The sequence below is a fragment of the Oryx dammah genome, unplaced genomic scaffold, assembly GCF_014754425.2.
Source record: "Oryx dammah isolate SB20612 unplaced genomic scaffold, SCBI_Odam_1.1 HiC_scaffold_18, whole genome shotgun sequence".
Taxonomy (NCBI): Eukaryota; Metazoa; Chordata; class Mammalia; order Artiodactyla; family Bovidae; genus Oryx; species Oryx dammah.
Genome location: NW_024070202.1, coordinates 33,377,973 through 33,394,709, shown reverse-complemented (window position 1 = coordinate 33,394,709; position 16,737 = coordinate 33,377,973). Strand labels below are relative to the sequence as shown.

The following is a 16,737-nucleotide window of genomic DNA, read 5'->3' as shown; positions in this document are numbered from 1 at the left end:
GCATCTGTGGATTTTGGTTTCTTCAGGTTCCTGGAAGCAATTCCCTGCAGATATCAAGGGAGGACTGTATTGTCTCATTGTTGATTGCATGTTTTATAGATGCCATTGTGTTCCTAATTTCACTATCCTTCCTAGTTTTTTGTATGCTTAGCCTGATGTTAAGAGAGATGTGTTAGATCTGTCAGATCTGAGTGTAGATTTGTCTATTCCTCTGTTTAGTTCTGTCATTTATTTGCTAAAATATTTTGTTGTTTGATTACCAGGTGGTACGGATTGAGAATTGTGATCTCTTCCTAGTGATTTCATTCCTTTGTTATCATGAAACGTCCTTCTTTATCTCTAACAGTGTTCCTACCTTAAAGTCTAGTTTTTTCTGCTATTAGCATAGTTAAAATAGCTTTCTTTCAGTTAATGTTTATATGCTATACTTTTTATTCTTAACTTTCAGTATTTCTGGGTCCTTAAAAGTGTCTCTTTGTAGGCAGGATAGAATTTAATTTTACCTTTTATCTAGTTTTTTATTTAGAGAATTTAGTGCATTTATATTTAAAGTTATTACCTTTGGCTTTGTGACTCCCGTTTTACTATTTATGTTCCCTGTTTCTCTTTTCTTGTCTTATGTATCATTATTTTTTGTTATTTCATTTATTCCTTATAGTTTTCTCCATATGAACTTGTTGGTTATATATTCTTTTTCATTTTCTGTATAGTTTACCCTTGAATAGTATGAGGCTTAGGGGTGCCTACCTTCCCCAAGTCAGAAATCCATGTTTAACAGTCATGTGTATGCAGTCAGCCCTCCAAACTGTGACTACATTTACAGATTCAACCAAGCGTAATAATATACTACTGTAGTATAAATGGGAAATAAATGGTCCATGTATAAGTGGACTTAACGCACTTCAAACTTGTGTTGTTCAAGGATCAACTCTTTATATTTTGATTTCTATCCTTTTGACCCTCGATTTATTACAGTAAATCCAAATTTAAGTTTTACTGCTTCTCCAGTAATGTTAGAACCATTTATCCCCCCTCATCCCAAAATACTTTTTAATAAATATGGTGCTCATTATGCTGTAATCCAACTATCTTTTTGTCTTCTATTGGAATGTGCATTTCTCAAGTCCAGGAATGATAGTTTATTGAGCATCTATTTTATTCCCAGCATCTAGTACATAGTAGGGATGTTTGTCAAATGAGGTAATTATGTCCAACTAGTGAAGAATAGTAGCAGTGGATAGTTCTAAAACAAGATCGAAGGTAAACTAAAGAACTTACTTCACTTACTTCTTAAAAAAAAAGTCACCCTTATGAATAATCTCTAATGAGGGGGTTTTAAACATCGAATAGCTTTAGATTCACAGATACAGAGAGCAAACCAGTGGTTACCAGTGGGGGAGAGGACTGGGGGAGGGGTAGTGTAAGGGTAGGAGATTAAGAGGTACATGCTTTAAAAATTTTTTTTAATACATTTTATACTAGGTATAAAGTAAGCTACAGGTATATATTGTACAGCATGAGGAATATAGCACATATTTTCTGGTAATTATCAGTGGATATAACCTTTAAAAACTGAAAAAAATAAGCATTGAAATTAAAACATCTAATAGCTTCAGTAGTAGAACTGTCTATCTAGATTACTAGGTAGCCTGTTGTTGTTATTGTTCAGTTGCAAAATAGTGTCCCAATCTTTTTGTGACCCTGTGGGCTGTAGCCTTCCAGGCACCTCTCTCCATAGAATTTCCTAGGCAAGGATACTGGAGTGAGTTGCCATTGCCTTCTCCAGGGGATCTTCTCAATCCAGGGATCAAACCCTCATCTCCTGTGTTGGCAGACAGATTCTTTATCACTGAGCCACCTGGGAAGCCTCGATACCTTACTTATGTTAAAATACATTACTTGAATATTTTCATTTGTCTTTGGACAAAGAAGAATTGAATTCCAAAGTGATATGTGATACAGGTGTCCAGTGAAAGTATTCTTTATTAAGCTGACTTTAATTGGAAATTATTTCATATAAGAAATCAAATGAATTAATTTAAGATGGGAAAATTTTTTTTGTTTGAATACTTTCTAATTTTAAACAAGTTGTAAAACATTCTTTTGTCCTACACATACTAATGAAACTAACAAAGACTAAACACAAAGAAAGAATATTAAAAGCAGCAAGGGAGAAGCAACAAGTAACATATAAAGGAAACTCCATATGCTTAACAGCTGATCTTTCAGCAGAAACTCTGCAGGTCAGAAGGGAATGGCAGAATATATTTAAAGTACTGGAAGGGAAAACCCGACAACCAAGATTACTCTACCTGGCAAGGGTCTCATTCAAAATTGATGGAGAAATAAAAAACTTTTCAGACAAGCAAAAGTTAAGAGAATTCAGTACCACCAAACCAGCTTTACAACAAATGTTAAAGGGACTTATATAGTCAAGAAATACAACAGAAGAAAAAAAATCTACAAAATCAACCCCAAACAATTAAGAAAATTGCAATAGGAACATATATATCAATAATTACTTTAAATGTAAATAGATTAAATGCTCCAACCAAAAGAAACAGATTGGCTGAATGGATAGAAAAGCAAGACCCCGTATATATACTGTCTACAAGAAACCCACTTCAGACCTAAAGACACATATAGACTGAAAGTGAGAGAATGGAAAAATATATTCCATGCAAATGGGAAGCAAAGTATTTTTTTACTTTCAAAAGAAAGTTCTGTGTTTTTTTTTTTTAAACTGGAGTATCAATCCTCATATCAGACAAAGTGGACCTTAAACTAAAGTTTACAAGAGATAAGGAAGGACACTACATATTGGCCAAGGGATCAATCCAAGAGGAAGACATAACAATTGTAAATATCTATGCACCCAACATAGGAGCACCTCAATACATAAGACAAACACAGACATAAAAGGAGAAATTGACAATAACATAATAATAGTAGACTTTGACACCCCACTCACACCAATGGACAGATAATCAAAACAGAAAATTAATAAGGAAACACAAGTCTTAAATGATACATTAGATGAAATAGATTTCATTGATATGTTCAGGACATTCCATCCAAATGCAGAAAAATACCCCTTCTTCTCATGTGCACATGGAACATTCTCCAGATCAACCACATCTTGGGTCACAAATCAAACCTCAGTAAATTTAAGAAAATTAAAATCATATCAAGCATCTTCTCCAACCACAGTGCTATGTGACTGGGTATCAATTACAAGAAAAAATCTAAAAAATACAAACATATGGAGATTAAACAACACGTTTTTAAATAACCACCAGGTTTCTGAAGAAATCAGAAGGGAAGTCAGAAAATTTCTAGAAACAAATGACAATGAAAACATGACAACTCAAAACCTATGGGATGCAGCAAAAGCAGTCCTAAGAGGGAAATTTATAGCAATGCAATCCTACCTCAAGAAACAAGGAAAAAGTCAAATAGACAACCTAACTTTACACCTAAAGCCACCAGAAAAAGAGCAAAAACCCCTCAAAATCAGTAGAAGGAAACATCAAGATCTGAGCAGAAATAAATGAAAAAGATATGAAAGAAACAGTAGTAAAGATTAATAAAACTAAAAGCTGGTTCTTTCAGAAGATAAACAAAATTGACAAACCTTTAGCCAGACTCATCAAGGAAAAGAGAAGAATCAAATCAACAAAATTAGAAATGAAAAAGGAGAGGTTACAACAGACAATGCAGAAATACAAAGGATTATAAGAGACTATTATGAACAACCATATGGCAATAAAATGGATAACCTGGAAGAAATGAGCAGATTCTTAGAAAAGTTCAGTCTTCTAAGACTGAACCAGGAAGAAATAGAAATTATGAACAAGCCAATTACAAGCACTGAAATTGAAACTGTGATCAAAAATCTCCTCCAAAACAAAAGCCCAGAATATAAAAGCAGCTCGTACAACTCAATACCAGAAAAACAAACAACCCAATCAAAAAGTGGGAAAAAGACCTATACAGACATTTCTCCAAAGAAGACATACAGATGGCTAACAAACACATGACGCTCAGCATCGCTCATTATTAGAGAAATGCAAATCAAAACCATAATGAGATATCACCTCATGCTGCTCAGAATGGCCATCGTCAAAAAGTCTACAAACAGTAAATGCTGGAGAGGGTGTGGAGAAAAGGGAATACTGTTGCTCTGTTGGTGGGAATGTAAATTGATACAGCCACTGTGAAAGATGGTATGGAGATTCCTTAAAAAACTAGGATTAAAGCCACCATATGACCCAGCAATCCCACTCCTAGGCATATACTCTGAAGAAACCAAAATTGAAAAAGACACATGTATCCCATTCATTGCAGCACTGTTTACAATAGCTAGAACATGGAAGCCACCTAGATGTTCATCGACAGATGACTGGATACAGAATTGGTACATAAACACAATGGACTATTACTCAGCCATAAAAAGAAATGCATTTGAGTCAGTTCTGATGAGGTGGATGAATCTAGAACCTATTATAGAGAGTGAAGTGAGTCAAAAAGAGATAAATATTGTATTTTAATGCATATACACGGAATCTAGAAAAATGGTACTGAGGAATTAATTTACAGGGCTGCAATGGAGAAGCAGACATAGAGAATAGACTTATGGACATGGGGAGAGGGGAAGAGAGGGTGAGAAGTATGGAAAGAGTAACATGGAAACTTATATTACCATATGTAAAATAGCCAACAGGAATTTGCTGTATGGCTCAGGAAGCTCAAAAAGGGGCTCTTTATCAACCTAGAGGAGTGGGATGGGGAGGGAGCTTCTAAAGGGGATATATGTATACCTATGGCTGATTCATGTTGAGGTTTGACAGAAAACAACAAAATTCTATAAAGCAGTTATCCTTCAATAACGGAATAAAATTTAAAAATGTTTAAAAAATTGTCGTGTCCTTTTGTTGGAAGATAGTGCTTCAGGTTATTTTTCATGTGGTGCAATCTGCTGTTGTCAGTCTGCTTATGCAGCAATACAAGATGTTAATATGCTATCTCAGTTTTAGGTGTTTAGATTAACAATTCTGTTTTACAAGCAATTTTGATAGTACACATGGGGAAAATATTTTAAAATATACCTCTCTCTCTCTGTCTCTCATTTTTTTTTTTTTATACTAAGCAAAATTTATAAAGAAAAAAAGTGGTAAACTCTGTCAAAAGAGACTTTTGAGGTAGAGGGTGTATATTCCAGAGAAGAGGGTTGGAACTTTTTTCTTCTGTGTTTCAATAAAACTTTATAGAAACAGGCAACTGGTTGGTTGTTGCCTATGGACAATAGTCTGAGACTCCTGCTAAATGGGTATGTGAAAAGTTTTCTTCTACTTATAAAGGAGATTTAAATTTTAGGAAAGATAAAGGGGGAAAACACATGATTGTTGGAAATTCTTAACTCTCATAAGACTTTAAAAGAAAATAAGGCAAATTGCTGATTCAGAAAGATTTGGGAGGGGTTTCTGGTATAAAATAAAAGAAATAGGCTTTCCAATGAACAGATACCTGGATACAGTGCTTATTATCATCCACAGTCACTATTTCACATTTGGGGTGGATTGTCTCATATCTCTTGGCAGCCATCTTCTTGCAGATTATAGGTAATAGATACAGCAATGGCAGAGGATAGTTACCCACCCCTTGGTAAAGACTACTTGCAATAATAATACATTATAAGGAATCCTGTAAATTTGGTGTGGTAGTAGTGGAAAGAATTCTCTTACAATTTGGATACTTCTGTGACTTTTTAAAATATCACTCATAAATGATTATAGCTATTCTGAACCCCTTTTGGTTTTGAAATGTAATGATTTTATATGCTTTTATGTACTTTTGTTTATCTTCAGGTATAATTCCATATTAAGGAATATAAAAATACAGATAAGAAAATCTGATTTTGTGAAATTAATATTTTTCTGATGCATGTTTGACAAATAGTTAAGATTATATAAGCTTGTTTTAAAGAGATAGAAATATATTTTTTTCCTGCTTGATTCTTCTGTGTATGTGAATACATCTTTGTATATTACTAATACAGGGCCTTTAAATATTAAAGATGAATTTCTACTTTTAAATAGTTTCTTTTCTAATAAAGAGTGAGATATTTCATGAAGTTATTTTGGGGGGACCTGCAACGAGATTCTTTTTTTTTTTGTTGAGTATAGTTGATTTATAAAATTCTGTTAGTTTCAGATATATGGATGTAGATATTCCTTTTCAGATTCTTTTCCCTTATAGATTATTGCAAAATATTGAGTATAGTTCCCTGTGCTGTACAGTAGGTCTTTGTTGGTAATCTGTTTTATATACAGCAGTATGTATCTATTAATCCCAAACTCTTAATTTATCACTTCCCCATCTTTCCCCTTTAGTAACTTGTTTGTTTTCTATGTCTGTGAGTCTCTTTCTGTTTTACAAATAAGTTCATTTGTATCATTCTTTTAAAAATTTAACGTATGAATGGTATCATATGATACTTGTCTTTCTGTCTGGCTTACTTTACTGAGTATGATAATCTCTAGATCCATCCATATTACTGCAGATAGCATTATTTCATTCTTTTCTATGGCCGAGTAATATTCCATTGTATATATGTACCACATTTTCTTTATCCATTCATCTGTTGATGGACATTTACTTGCTTCCACATCTTAGCTATTGTAAATAGTGCTGCTGTGAACATTAGGATGCATGTATCTTTTCAAATTATGTTTTCTGCGGATATATGCTCAGGAGTGGGATTGATGGATCATATGTAACTCTGTTTTTAGTTTTTTCTGGAAAAGCTATTTTATTTTTGACTTTGTTGTCACATTTTTTGCCTTTAATTATTTGTTGTTACTGTTACTTTAGAACCTTGTTTATTGTGGGAGGAATTCATTTAGTGAAGATTGTTTTTAAAATGTAGTTTTGGTAAACATCTTTTTTGATATGTTTCCAAAGGGAAAAAGGTAGTTCCTGCTTTCTTAAATTTGATGGTTTTAGTCACAATCATTTTTTAAATTTCTGAATTAACAAAAATTTCTTTGAACATTGAAGGTAGGAAAGAGAATCTTTTAAGACAGAGACATTTCAAAAAATAGCATTTAATTAAAAGATACTTTTATGTAAATTTTTTTACTTTTTAGTTCTTATGTGAAAGCTGTTACTTAGACTTGATTTGGTATTTTTAGGCATTCATCAAATTGTCATTTCATTATTTTAAAATCAGTACTCTTTGGGAAATAGATGACTAATATTAATGTCATCATTATCAGGAAATAGCTCAGCATCTGTGTGATATTTTTTAGATGTACTGAAATTCTTTTTACAGATTTGGTTTTTATAACATGTCTTAGTTACTGGATTATGGAGGAAAGGATTCTCACTATTCTGGCATAATGGAGCTATCCACATAATTCTGGAGAAGTAAATGCTGAATGGGAAGTCTTGGCTAGCTGGAAGTAAAAGCGTGGACTCTAAAGAACTAATTTGCCTTCTGAAGTTTTGATTTGTGTTGACAGGAGGAGAGCAGGCTATAAATGATGAAGCAATGCTGGGAAACAGTAATTTCTTCATTATTAACCTTGTTATAGTAGAAATGATTTGAAATGCATTCTCAGCCTTAAAATATCTTCATGCTTGAAAATAACAGAAAATGTGTCTAATGATATGCTTTAGGATATTTACACTTTGCTTTTGTTTTAGTTTTAGTCATATATTGACTTACAAGTAATCTGATGCTCCAAGATTCACCATTTTAGATTTTTGTCATGCACATAAGTGTCTTCTATAGGCAATAATCTACTACAACAACATGATAGATTCATATTTTATTGACTATTGATTGATCTGTACAGGGCTCTTGATGCTACAAAAATATATTTGTTACTATCCATGACTTTTCCTTCCTATCACTTTTACAAAGAACATTTGTTAGGTAATTTTATGTTATTCCTGGAGGACAGTAGTGGCTGAAATCTTACAAGGCTGTTACAGGTGGAAATTGAGTTCTAGCTCTATTTGGTGAAATAAGCACTCTATTATCTTTAAATATCATTTTCTGTTCATTTCACCTGTGTGATGCTATACTTTTTTGAAATTGAGGGAGATTACTGCTACCTTGAATGTGATTACAGAGTTAGATATTCCATTCTGTTCTATTAAAGATTAGAGAGAAACATTCAGAAGTTTCCTTCTTTTTAGGTCAAAGATGGAGGTGGAGACTATATGGCTTTTGTTGATTCATTTTAGGAACACTTAGCATTTCTTTCTCTTACGAAATAAGAACATTAAACTTTTTTGTTATTGTTAAAACTTTGGTGAAGATTGACAGCACTTTTCTAGTGTATTGTCAATGAAAAGGGCAGAGGAAACAAAAGTGGATTTCAAGTCCCTGCTATAATTTGATTTTGGTTTACTTTGTTTTTATTTCTATTGATACTCATGCATTACACGTAGTATTTATCTAACTTGTCTATTAGATACAAGAGACAAACTTCCATCAATTACTTCATAGTTATTCATTTTTTGTCTGTGTCTTTTACATAGTTGCTCCTCCATGGAGCTCCAGTTGCTGTAAATAGTACTGTGCTGCTGCTGCTGCTACTGCTGCTAAGTCGTTTCAGTCGTGTCCGACTCTGTGTGACCCCATAGATGGCAGCCCACCGGGCTTCGCCGTCCCTGGGATTCTCCAGGCAAGAACACTGGAGTGGGTTGCCATTTCCTTCTCCAATGCATGAAAGGGAAAAGTGAAAGTGAAGTTGCTCAGTCATGTCCAACTCTTCAAGACCCATGGACTGCAGCCTACCAGGCTCCTCCGTCCATGGGATTCTCCAGGCAAGAGTACTGAAGTGGGTTGCCATTGCCTTCTCCACTGAACATTAATCTGTCTCAGCCTTTTTTGGTTAGAGTTATTTGTCTGAACCAAAGAAGACTGAAAATTGAGTGACTAGTTTCTCAAGGATGTGTAATTACTACCATTCTAGTTGCGTTGTTATTTCATTCCATACAAAGAATATTGTGGGCTAGTGGCTCTCCAAGTGTGCTGCTGAACTCATACCCTTTCAGAGGTCTGAAACATCAGTAACATTTTCTTAACATGTCTGGGATATTATATGCTTTTTAGTTCCTGTTTTTAAACAAGTGTAGTGGAGTTTTCCAGAAAATACATGGTGTATGATATTAGAATAGCTTGAATGCAGAAACAGATGTGAGATGTCTAGTTATTAAATACAACACTAAAGATATTTGCAAAGATTTAAATAATACTATTACCACTTTTAGTTTTGAAAAATATAGTTTTAATAAAAATATTTATGCTAACATGTAATGGATTTATTTGGTTTGAAGACTGTAAGGCAGTCTTCACTTTGCACAGTTCCTGTTTGCACTGATTTGGTTACTAGAATTTAATTTAATAATACCAGTCCCTACAACAGCAACAGCAACTCCCTGGTGGCTCAGGCAGTAAAGAAAGAAAGTGAAAGTGAAAGTCACTCAGTTGTGTCCAACTCTTTGCGACTCCATGGACTATGCAGTCCGTGGAATTCTCCAGGCCAGGATACTGGAGTGGGTTTCCCTTCCCTTCTCCAGGGGATCTTCCCAACCCAGGGATCGAATCCAGGTCTCCCTGAATTCCATTGCAGATGGATTCTTTACCAGCTGAGTACAAGAGAAGCCTGCCTGCAGTGCAGGAGACCTGGATTAAATCCATGGGTTGGGAAGATCCCCTGGAGAAGGGAACGGATACCCACTCCAGTGTCCTTGCTTGGGAAATTCCATGGAAAAAGGAGCCTGGTGGGTTACAGTCCATGGGGCATGAAGACTTGGACACGACTAAGTGGCTAACACTTTGACTTCTATATTGTGAGTAGTTGCATAAAATAAAATTTTGCTGGTAGCTCTTTAGTTCACAGATCATTGTTTGAATAACAAATGCACATCATGGTTAGTGACCAGTCATATCATTGCTTCAGAGTCTGTCTAGGATTGGTCACTATGCATCTGTTACTGGTTCAACACAGAAATCAAAACCTGCAGGTATGTTGTTTCTTTGTCTCCTTTTTGTAAACCCACATGCCATTGTGTGGAAATGCACAATTAAGAGTAAATTGGCCAACAATGATGACACTGGGGCAAAGAAACAGAAAGTGATAATGCTGGAAGTAAAACTTGAATGGAAGTTAAATGGAACCATAGAAGAAACGGTTGATCATTGGAATGTTGATTGAAAGTGATAGTGTCAGTCGCTCAGTTGTGTCCAACTCTTGGCGACCCCATGGACTGTAGCCCATCAGGTTCCTCTGTCCATGGGATTCTCCAGGCAAGAGTACTGGAGTGGGTGGCCATTCCCTCCTCCAGGGGATCTTCCTGACCCAAGGATCGAACCTGGGTCTCCTGCAGTGCAGGCAGATTCTTTACCATCTGAGCCACCGGGGAAGCCCTAACTGCTGCCATTCAAGAGAATTTAGATAATCAGCCAGAGGAAATTATTGAAGGAAACATTGATATAAATGAACAACGTGGTTATGACAGAAAGGTGTAATAATACTAGTATAGGGCCTCTCAGAGATTCTCACTGCTTTGAAAATTCACAGGGTAAAATGTTGGAACTGATTCAAACTTAGAAAAGCATAGGACAGTTTTCCCAGGCTTAGACAACATCAGTTCAGTTCAGTCACTCAGTCGTGTTCGACTCTGAGACCCCATGAATTGCAGCACGCCAGGCCTCCCTGTCCACCACCAGTTCCCAGAGTTTACCCAAACTCATGTCCATCGAGTCGGTGATGCCACCCAGCCATCTCATCCTCTGTCGTCTCCTTCCCCTCCTGCCCCTAATCCCTCCCAGCATCAGGGTCTTTTCCAATGAGTCAACTCTTCGAATGAGGTGGCCAAAGTATTGGAGTTCAGCTTCAGCATCAGTCCTTCCAGTGAACACCCAGGACTGATCTCCTTCAGAATGGACTGGTTGGATCTCCTTGTAGTCCAAGGGACTCTCAAGAGTCTTCTCCAACACCACAGTTCAAAACCATCAATTCTTCGGTGCTCAGCTTTCTTCACACTCACTAATATTTTAAGTTATACAATGAGAAGAAAGTAAACACTTTTCAAACTATTCTAGGTAAGTTTTTTTTTTTTTTTTTTACAAAGAAGACGCTTTAATTCTCAATATTGCTCATGTTTTAAATTACAGTGTACTAAATAATGTTTGTCTATTTCTTTCATTTCCCTGTACATTATAGCCAGCAGAGAGTTTTTAATGTTTTGACAAAAATTTGTGAAGGGCAGAGAATAATTGTAATTCTTTCTATTGATTATTGTGATCACACTGCATGATTTCAGTTTGCACAGTCATTTTCATGTGCAAAGGGAGGACTGCCTGTATTTAACTCATATAAACAAATATCTTTATATTTTCCTTTATACTTATGTGTTGTATTTTTTGTCCTGGTTGAATGAGCATTGCCAGTAAGCCTAAAAACTAAGGAACAATTTGTACTCCTTTATCTCCCGTGTGTGTGCTCAGTCGTTTCAGTTGTGTCTGACTCTGCAAGCCTATAGACTGTAGCCCGCCAGGCTCCTCTGTCCATGGTATTCTGCAGGCAAGAATACTGGAGTGGGTTGCCGTGCCCTCATCCAGGGGATCTTCGGGACCCAGGGATCAAACCTGCACCTCTTATGTCTCCTGCATTGGCAGGCAGGTTCTTTACCACTTGCGCCACCTGGGATGTCCATAGTTTACCTTTCTAATTATTTAATAGCTCTCATCATTGCTCCTTTTCCTACGCTGCTGCTTGTCTTGTCTTAGACATTCATCCTTCATAGGGTGTGACTGTAAAGGGATAGTATGCTTATCAAGGGATCAATTCAGTTCCAGTTGCTTATTAGTATCCTACTCTTTGCGACCCCATGGACTGCAGCATGCCAGCTTCCCTGTTCTTTGCCATCTCCCAGAGCTGGCTCAAACTCATGTCCTTCGAGTCGGTGATGCCATCCAACCATCTCGTTCCCTGTCGTCCCCTTCTCCTCCTGCCTTCAGCCTTTCTCAGCATCAGGGTCTTTTCCAATGATACAAGGATAGTGTGAGGGAAGTGCTAGGGACAACAGAACTGCTCCAGATCCTGATTTTGATTTTGGTTCCAGGAAGGTATACATGTTAGAAATCAAGAACTTTCTTTTTTGTGACATTGGCCTTTTTTGCCATTCCCTCAAAATAGGTCTTACAAATATAACAACAGGTACTTACAGAGTATATCTTTCAAGTCATTGTCCTATGTGCTAAGGAAGATATAAACACAAAAGATATGCTTTTGCCCTGAAGGGATTTGTATTCTAATAAGATAGAAATAGACAACACAAGTAATAGCAGTAAGATAAGTTGTAAACATCTCTTAAAGGAGATACAAACAAGATGCTACTTTGAGCTAGGAATATGTAGAGGATAATTCTTCATTGAGAACATGGCATTTAAGCTGAGTCTTGGGAAATGCATTGGTATTTGGCAGTCAGAAATAGAGACAAAGGACATTCTGAAGAGAAGGAAAAATATAGTGTACTTACAGAGTTATAAGTTTTCCTGTTGTAGTTCATAAAAACTTGGGATCTACACTTCATGAATACTCAAATCCTATCTTAATCAATTTTGTTCTCCAAAACTCTTAAAAGCATTTTGGTTTGATGCTTAAACTCTTATAGGTTGTATTATGGCTCTGGACTTAATAATTTAGGTCATTTTGTTTATTCTGATTTTAATGGCTCTGAGGACAGTGGACTAAGTTTCTAAGTCTTAATGCAGTCAACAGATAGTAAATATATAAGTCAAAAAGGCTGATATTTCTGTAAATTTTCTGTGTTCAGAGTGAATTTGAGTAAATGGAGTTTTCATAGCATATAATCTTTTAAAACATTTCTGTAATATTTCTCTAGATTGCTTTCCTCCCATTTTTCCTATTTGGTGAATGAATCACGTTTACTTAAAAGCAATAATAATTTTTTTTTTACCCCCGTAGGTTTTCTGTGAAGACCCTGATTGATCGGTCCTGCTTTGAGACAATTGATGATTCTTCTCCTGAATTTAACAACTTTGCAGCCATTTTGGAACAGATTCTAAGTCACCGACTGAAAGGTAATTGCGCTAAGGTATCATTTACTCTTCCAACAGTTCTATTGTTAACAAGCCTGAGATTTTAGAAATTATACCGTTTAGTGTGATTTAGACTGCAGCATCTTGAGAAACAAAACACTGATTTTAGAATACCTGATCTTTTGGCTATGTCCCTGGTAAAGAATCTATTCTTGAATTTATACCCATTTCCAGGATGCATTAAAAATATTGAATATTAATTGCCACATACAAGAAGCAGATTCTATATGTAATTAAAATAAAAGCTTAAATTAAAAGGTAACTCATCCTCGAAGATTACTAGTTGATATTTTAGTCAGTTTACAGAGGAGCACCAGGCATTGTGTGCTTAATCTTTTCTGCATTAAATTCAAAATCTTTGGAAATTTTTTAGCAGTAAGTAGATTTAAAAAGAGCTATATAAAAGAGATGCTGGACTTAAAAAAAATCAGTAAATGTATTTATGTCAGAAACATATATATAAATCTCTTAAAATTTAAAAGAAAAAATGAAAACTGTGTTCCTTCAGACATATGACTTTTAAATTAAAAATATACATCTGTAAAATACAGCTGATAACATCAAGAAATAGTATGTAGTATATAAATTTTAGTAGTAATAAATGATAACTTTATCACATTAATTCAGTTGCCTAGTTTCACTAAAGGAAATTTGATCATTAGATGTTTTCACTTAAGTTATTATCTTTACTATCTTAATGGTATAGTAATTTCAGATAAGCAATGTTTTGGTGATATAATTTATGAGCATCTCAAATTTAATCTGAAAGTTAATTCTGTTTTTTGCTTTTTAGTGCTGAAAGCATCAAGTTTTACTATAATTGTTTACATCAGTTGAGCAGTTCTGTAGACTTATAATAAATGATTGAATTTAATTAAATGTTAAATGGGGTAACAAAATCTGAATTCATTCAGCCCTTTGCATCTTAAACTGGGATCCGTAAAAATCACTGGTGCTTTTCTGTTAAAGTTCATTGTTCTGTATATTGAAAGGGTTATTTATTTTTCTTAGTTTTGCTATTTAATATTTTCTAAAATTTCCATGTTACCCTTTATGAGAAAATAAGTTTTTATGAAAGCAAAGTGTCTGAAAATATTTTGAAATATTTTCATAGTTACTATATTGTGTTGTTATCATTTTTTACATATTATATGTTAATTTACAAATAATATTTTAAAACATATGAAATACAGTGGTGTTTGAGGTATCTTCATGTTCCACAAAGGTTTTATCATAAGAATTCCCTTGATTTGGTTTACCATTTAGCATGTAATTTGTTCACAAAATACATAAACTACAAAGAAAACAAACCATGTTGATCTCGCCATGCTGAGTGACGGGGTAGACTCACTACCATATAAGTGGCACATCTCTCTGCCATCTTCTGAATCATGCCTCAGCAAAATATACATCGTAGACCTTAGACTGACTTCTTCATCATAAATGTTATTTCTATAGAAGCCAGTGGACTGCTGTGTTGAGAATATAATCTCTAGTTATTTTATGGATAAGAATTCCACTAGAATGACAGTAAGAACGATGATTCTGAAATCTGTGAATTTTTTAAGCTTGGTAAGATTAATAATTTAAAACATGCTTTTAAAAAAGTTCCTGTAGATCAACTATGATGGTCACTGTTGTTAGTATGGATATGAATCATGAAATGATCTGTAACTTTCATGATGAGGTAGTTTATTGAAGATTCAGGTGTCTAGAAAGATTCATATAGTATTGCCCATTTTTTGCTATTCTGATATGTAACAAATTGCCCTTAATTTTGCAAAAGTTATATAATTATTTTGATAATATAGTGTGTTCACTTAGAATTTAGTTAATGTAACAACTAATTTTTTCTGTTCTTTCCTTGATAGAAGTACAAGTTTAAAATGTATAATTTTCTGGGTTTACAAGGCTTACTTGTCTGTAGCTACTTTTTATTATTTTAATAAAAAGGCATTTAGTTTATCAGTCTTTTTCAGAGGAAAAACAAAAATTCACCCCAGACCCACTATAGGCTGTACTGACACAGGTAGCAAAGAGAGCTTCATTCATTCTAACAGCCCCATTGTTAAAAAAAACAAGACTTTTAAAATCACATATATTAATGTCATCTGCAGTATCTGTAATAAGGTGATGATCTTACTTTTCTGGAATATAGCTGAGAACCAAGAATTGATCACAGTATGGAAAGTTCAAAGAGGCCTTAGTTCATGTCTTTAGTCATTTTTTAACTTTTGCTCTAAAGCATAATCCTTTTCTCCAACTCACTTCCACCTCCCCCAGTAAAAGCCACTGCAGATGCTGGATATGTAAGTGGAAGGTCTTGTTGAAGCTGGGTGGGAATATCAGGCATTTTTCCAGCTCAGCAGCAATCACACCTCACCTCCACAGTACCACTTCAGGCAGCACCATTAATCATAGCTTAAAAATCACTAGTCTGTCTCCTACTGAAGCAATCCACCAAGCAATATTTCCAGCTGGTGGACATACAGTCTTCATTTGAATACTTCTGATATCGAGGAACAAAGGATGGTACAGCAGGCCATTATTTTTTAGGCAGTTCAGATTGTTAGAAAATTCTGATATATAATATAAGAAGTCAACTTAGGTGACCGTGCTTTTCTGCCTTTTTTTAAAATTGTGAGCCTAATACATATTAAAAGTGGCCATTACATAATCCTTTTTCCTTAGTTCCCCTTTTCTTTCTTCAGGTGAAGTATCTCTAGTTCTTTCAGTCTTCTGGAACCACTGTAGTCTCATTCTTCGGGTTTATCAGTGGTTTACTGGATCTTAAAATCTGGTACTCAGAGCTGAGTAAAGCGCTTCAGATAGGCTAACTTCTGTGTTGGTTGGAGTTTGAGATTACAGTGACTTTCTGATTCCCACATCACACTTTTATGTTTAAGTAAAGGCCAAGCAAAATCCCAAAGCTTCTAAAACTTAACTGTTGCTTGTCTTATGTTTTAGATTCTCTAAATCAGTTGCCTAACTCTAGGTGAATAAAGTATTATTTTCCTAATCATCCTCTTCATTTATTAAAAAAAATTATTTATTTGGCTGTACCAGGTCTTAGCTGCCATATGAAAGTGTGAAAGTGTTAGTTGCTTAGTCATGCCTGACTCTTTGCGACCCGCCAGGGTCCTCTGTCCGTGGGATTCTCCAGGCAAGAATATTGGAGTGGGTTGCCATGCCGTCCTCTAGGGGGTCTTCCCTACCCAGGGATTGAACCCAGGTCTCTGGCATTGCAGGTAGATTCTTTACCGTCTGAGTCACCAGGGAAGCCATTTGCCTTTTGTGAGATCTTTCAGTTGTGGCATGTGGGATTTTAGTTGTGGCATGGAAACGCTTGAGTTGCAGCATGTGATATCTAGTTCCTTGACCAGGGGTGGACCCTGGCTTCCCTGCATTGGGAGTCTTAGCCCATGGACCACCAGGAAAGTCCCCCTTATCATTCATTCTAGAGATAGATGAAGTCTACTCCATTTTAGCCAAATACTACAGAAAAACTGGCATTACCCCAACCCAGACCTGAAGAGGGCTGAATGGAGAACTTAGAATTCCATCCTCATGAGAACAGAGTATCTCAGCACCAC

General features: G+C 35.4%; 1 protein-coding gene across 2 annotated transcripts in view; it reads left to right on the top strand.

Moving 5' to 3' along the window:
* The window catches only part of RUNDC3B (RUN domain containing 3B), a 171,218-nt gene that overhangs the window by 11,629 nt on the left and 142,852 nt on the right, over positions 1-16,737 (top strand). For both annotated transcript variants that reach the window (XM_040260686.1, XM_040260685.1), the window contains exon 2: positions 13,011-13,126. In XM_040260686.1, the coding sequence (XP_040116620.1) occupies positions 13,011-13,126 (116 nt within the window). The remainder of the gene's footprint in view (positions 1-13,010; positions 13,127-16,737) is intronic.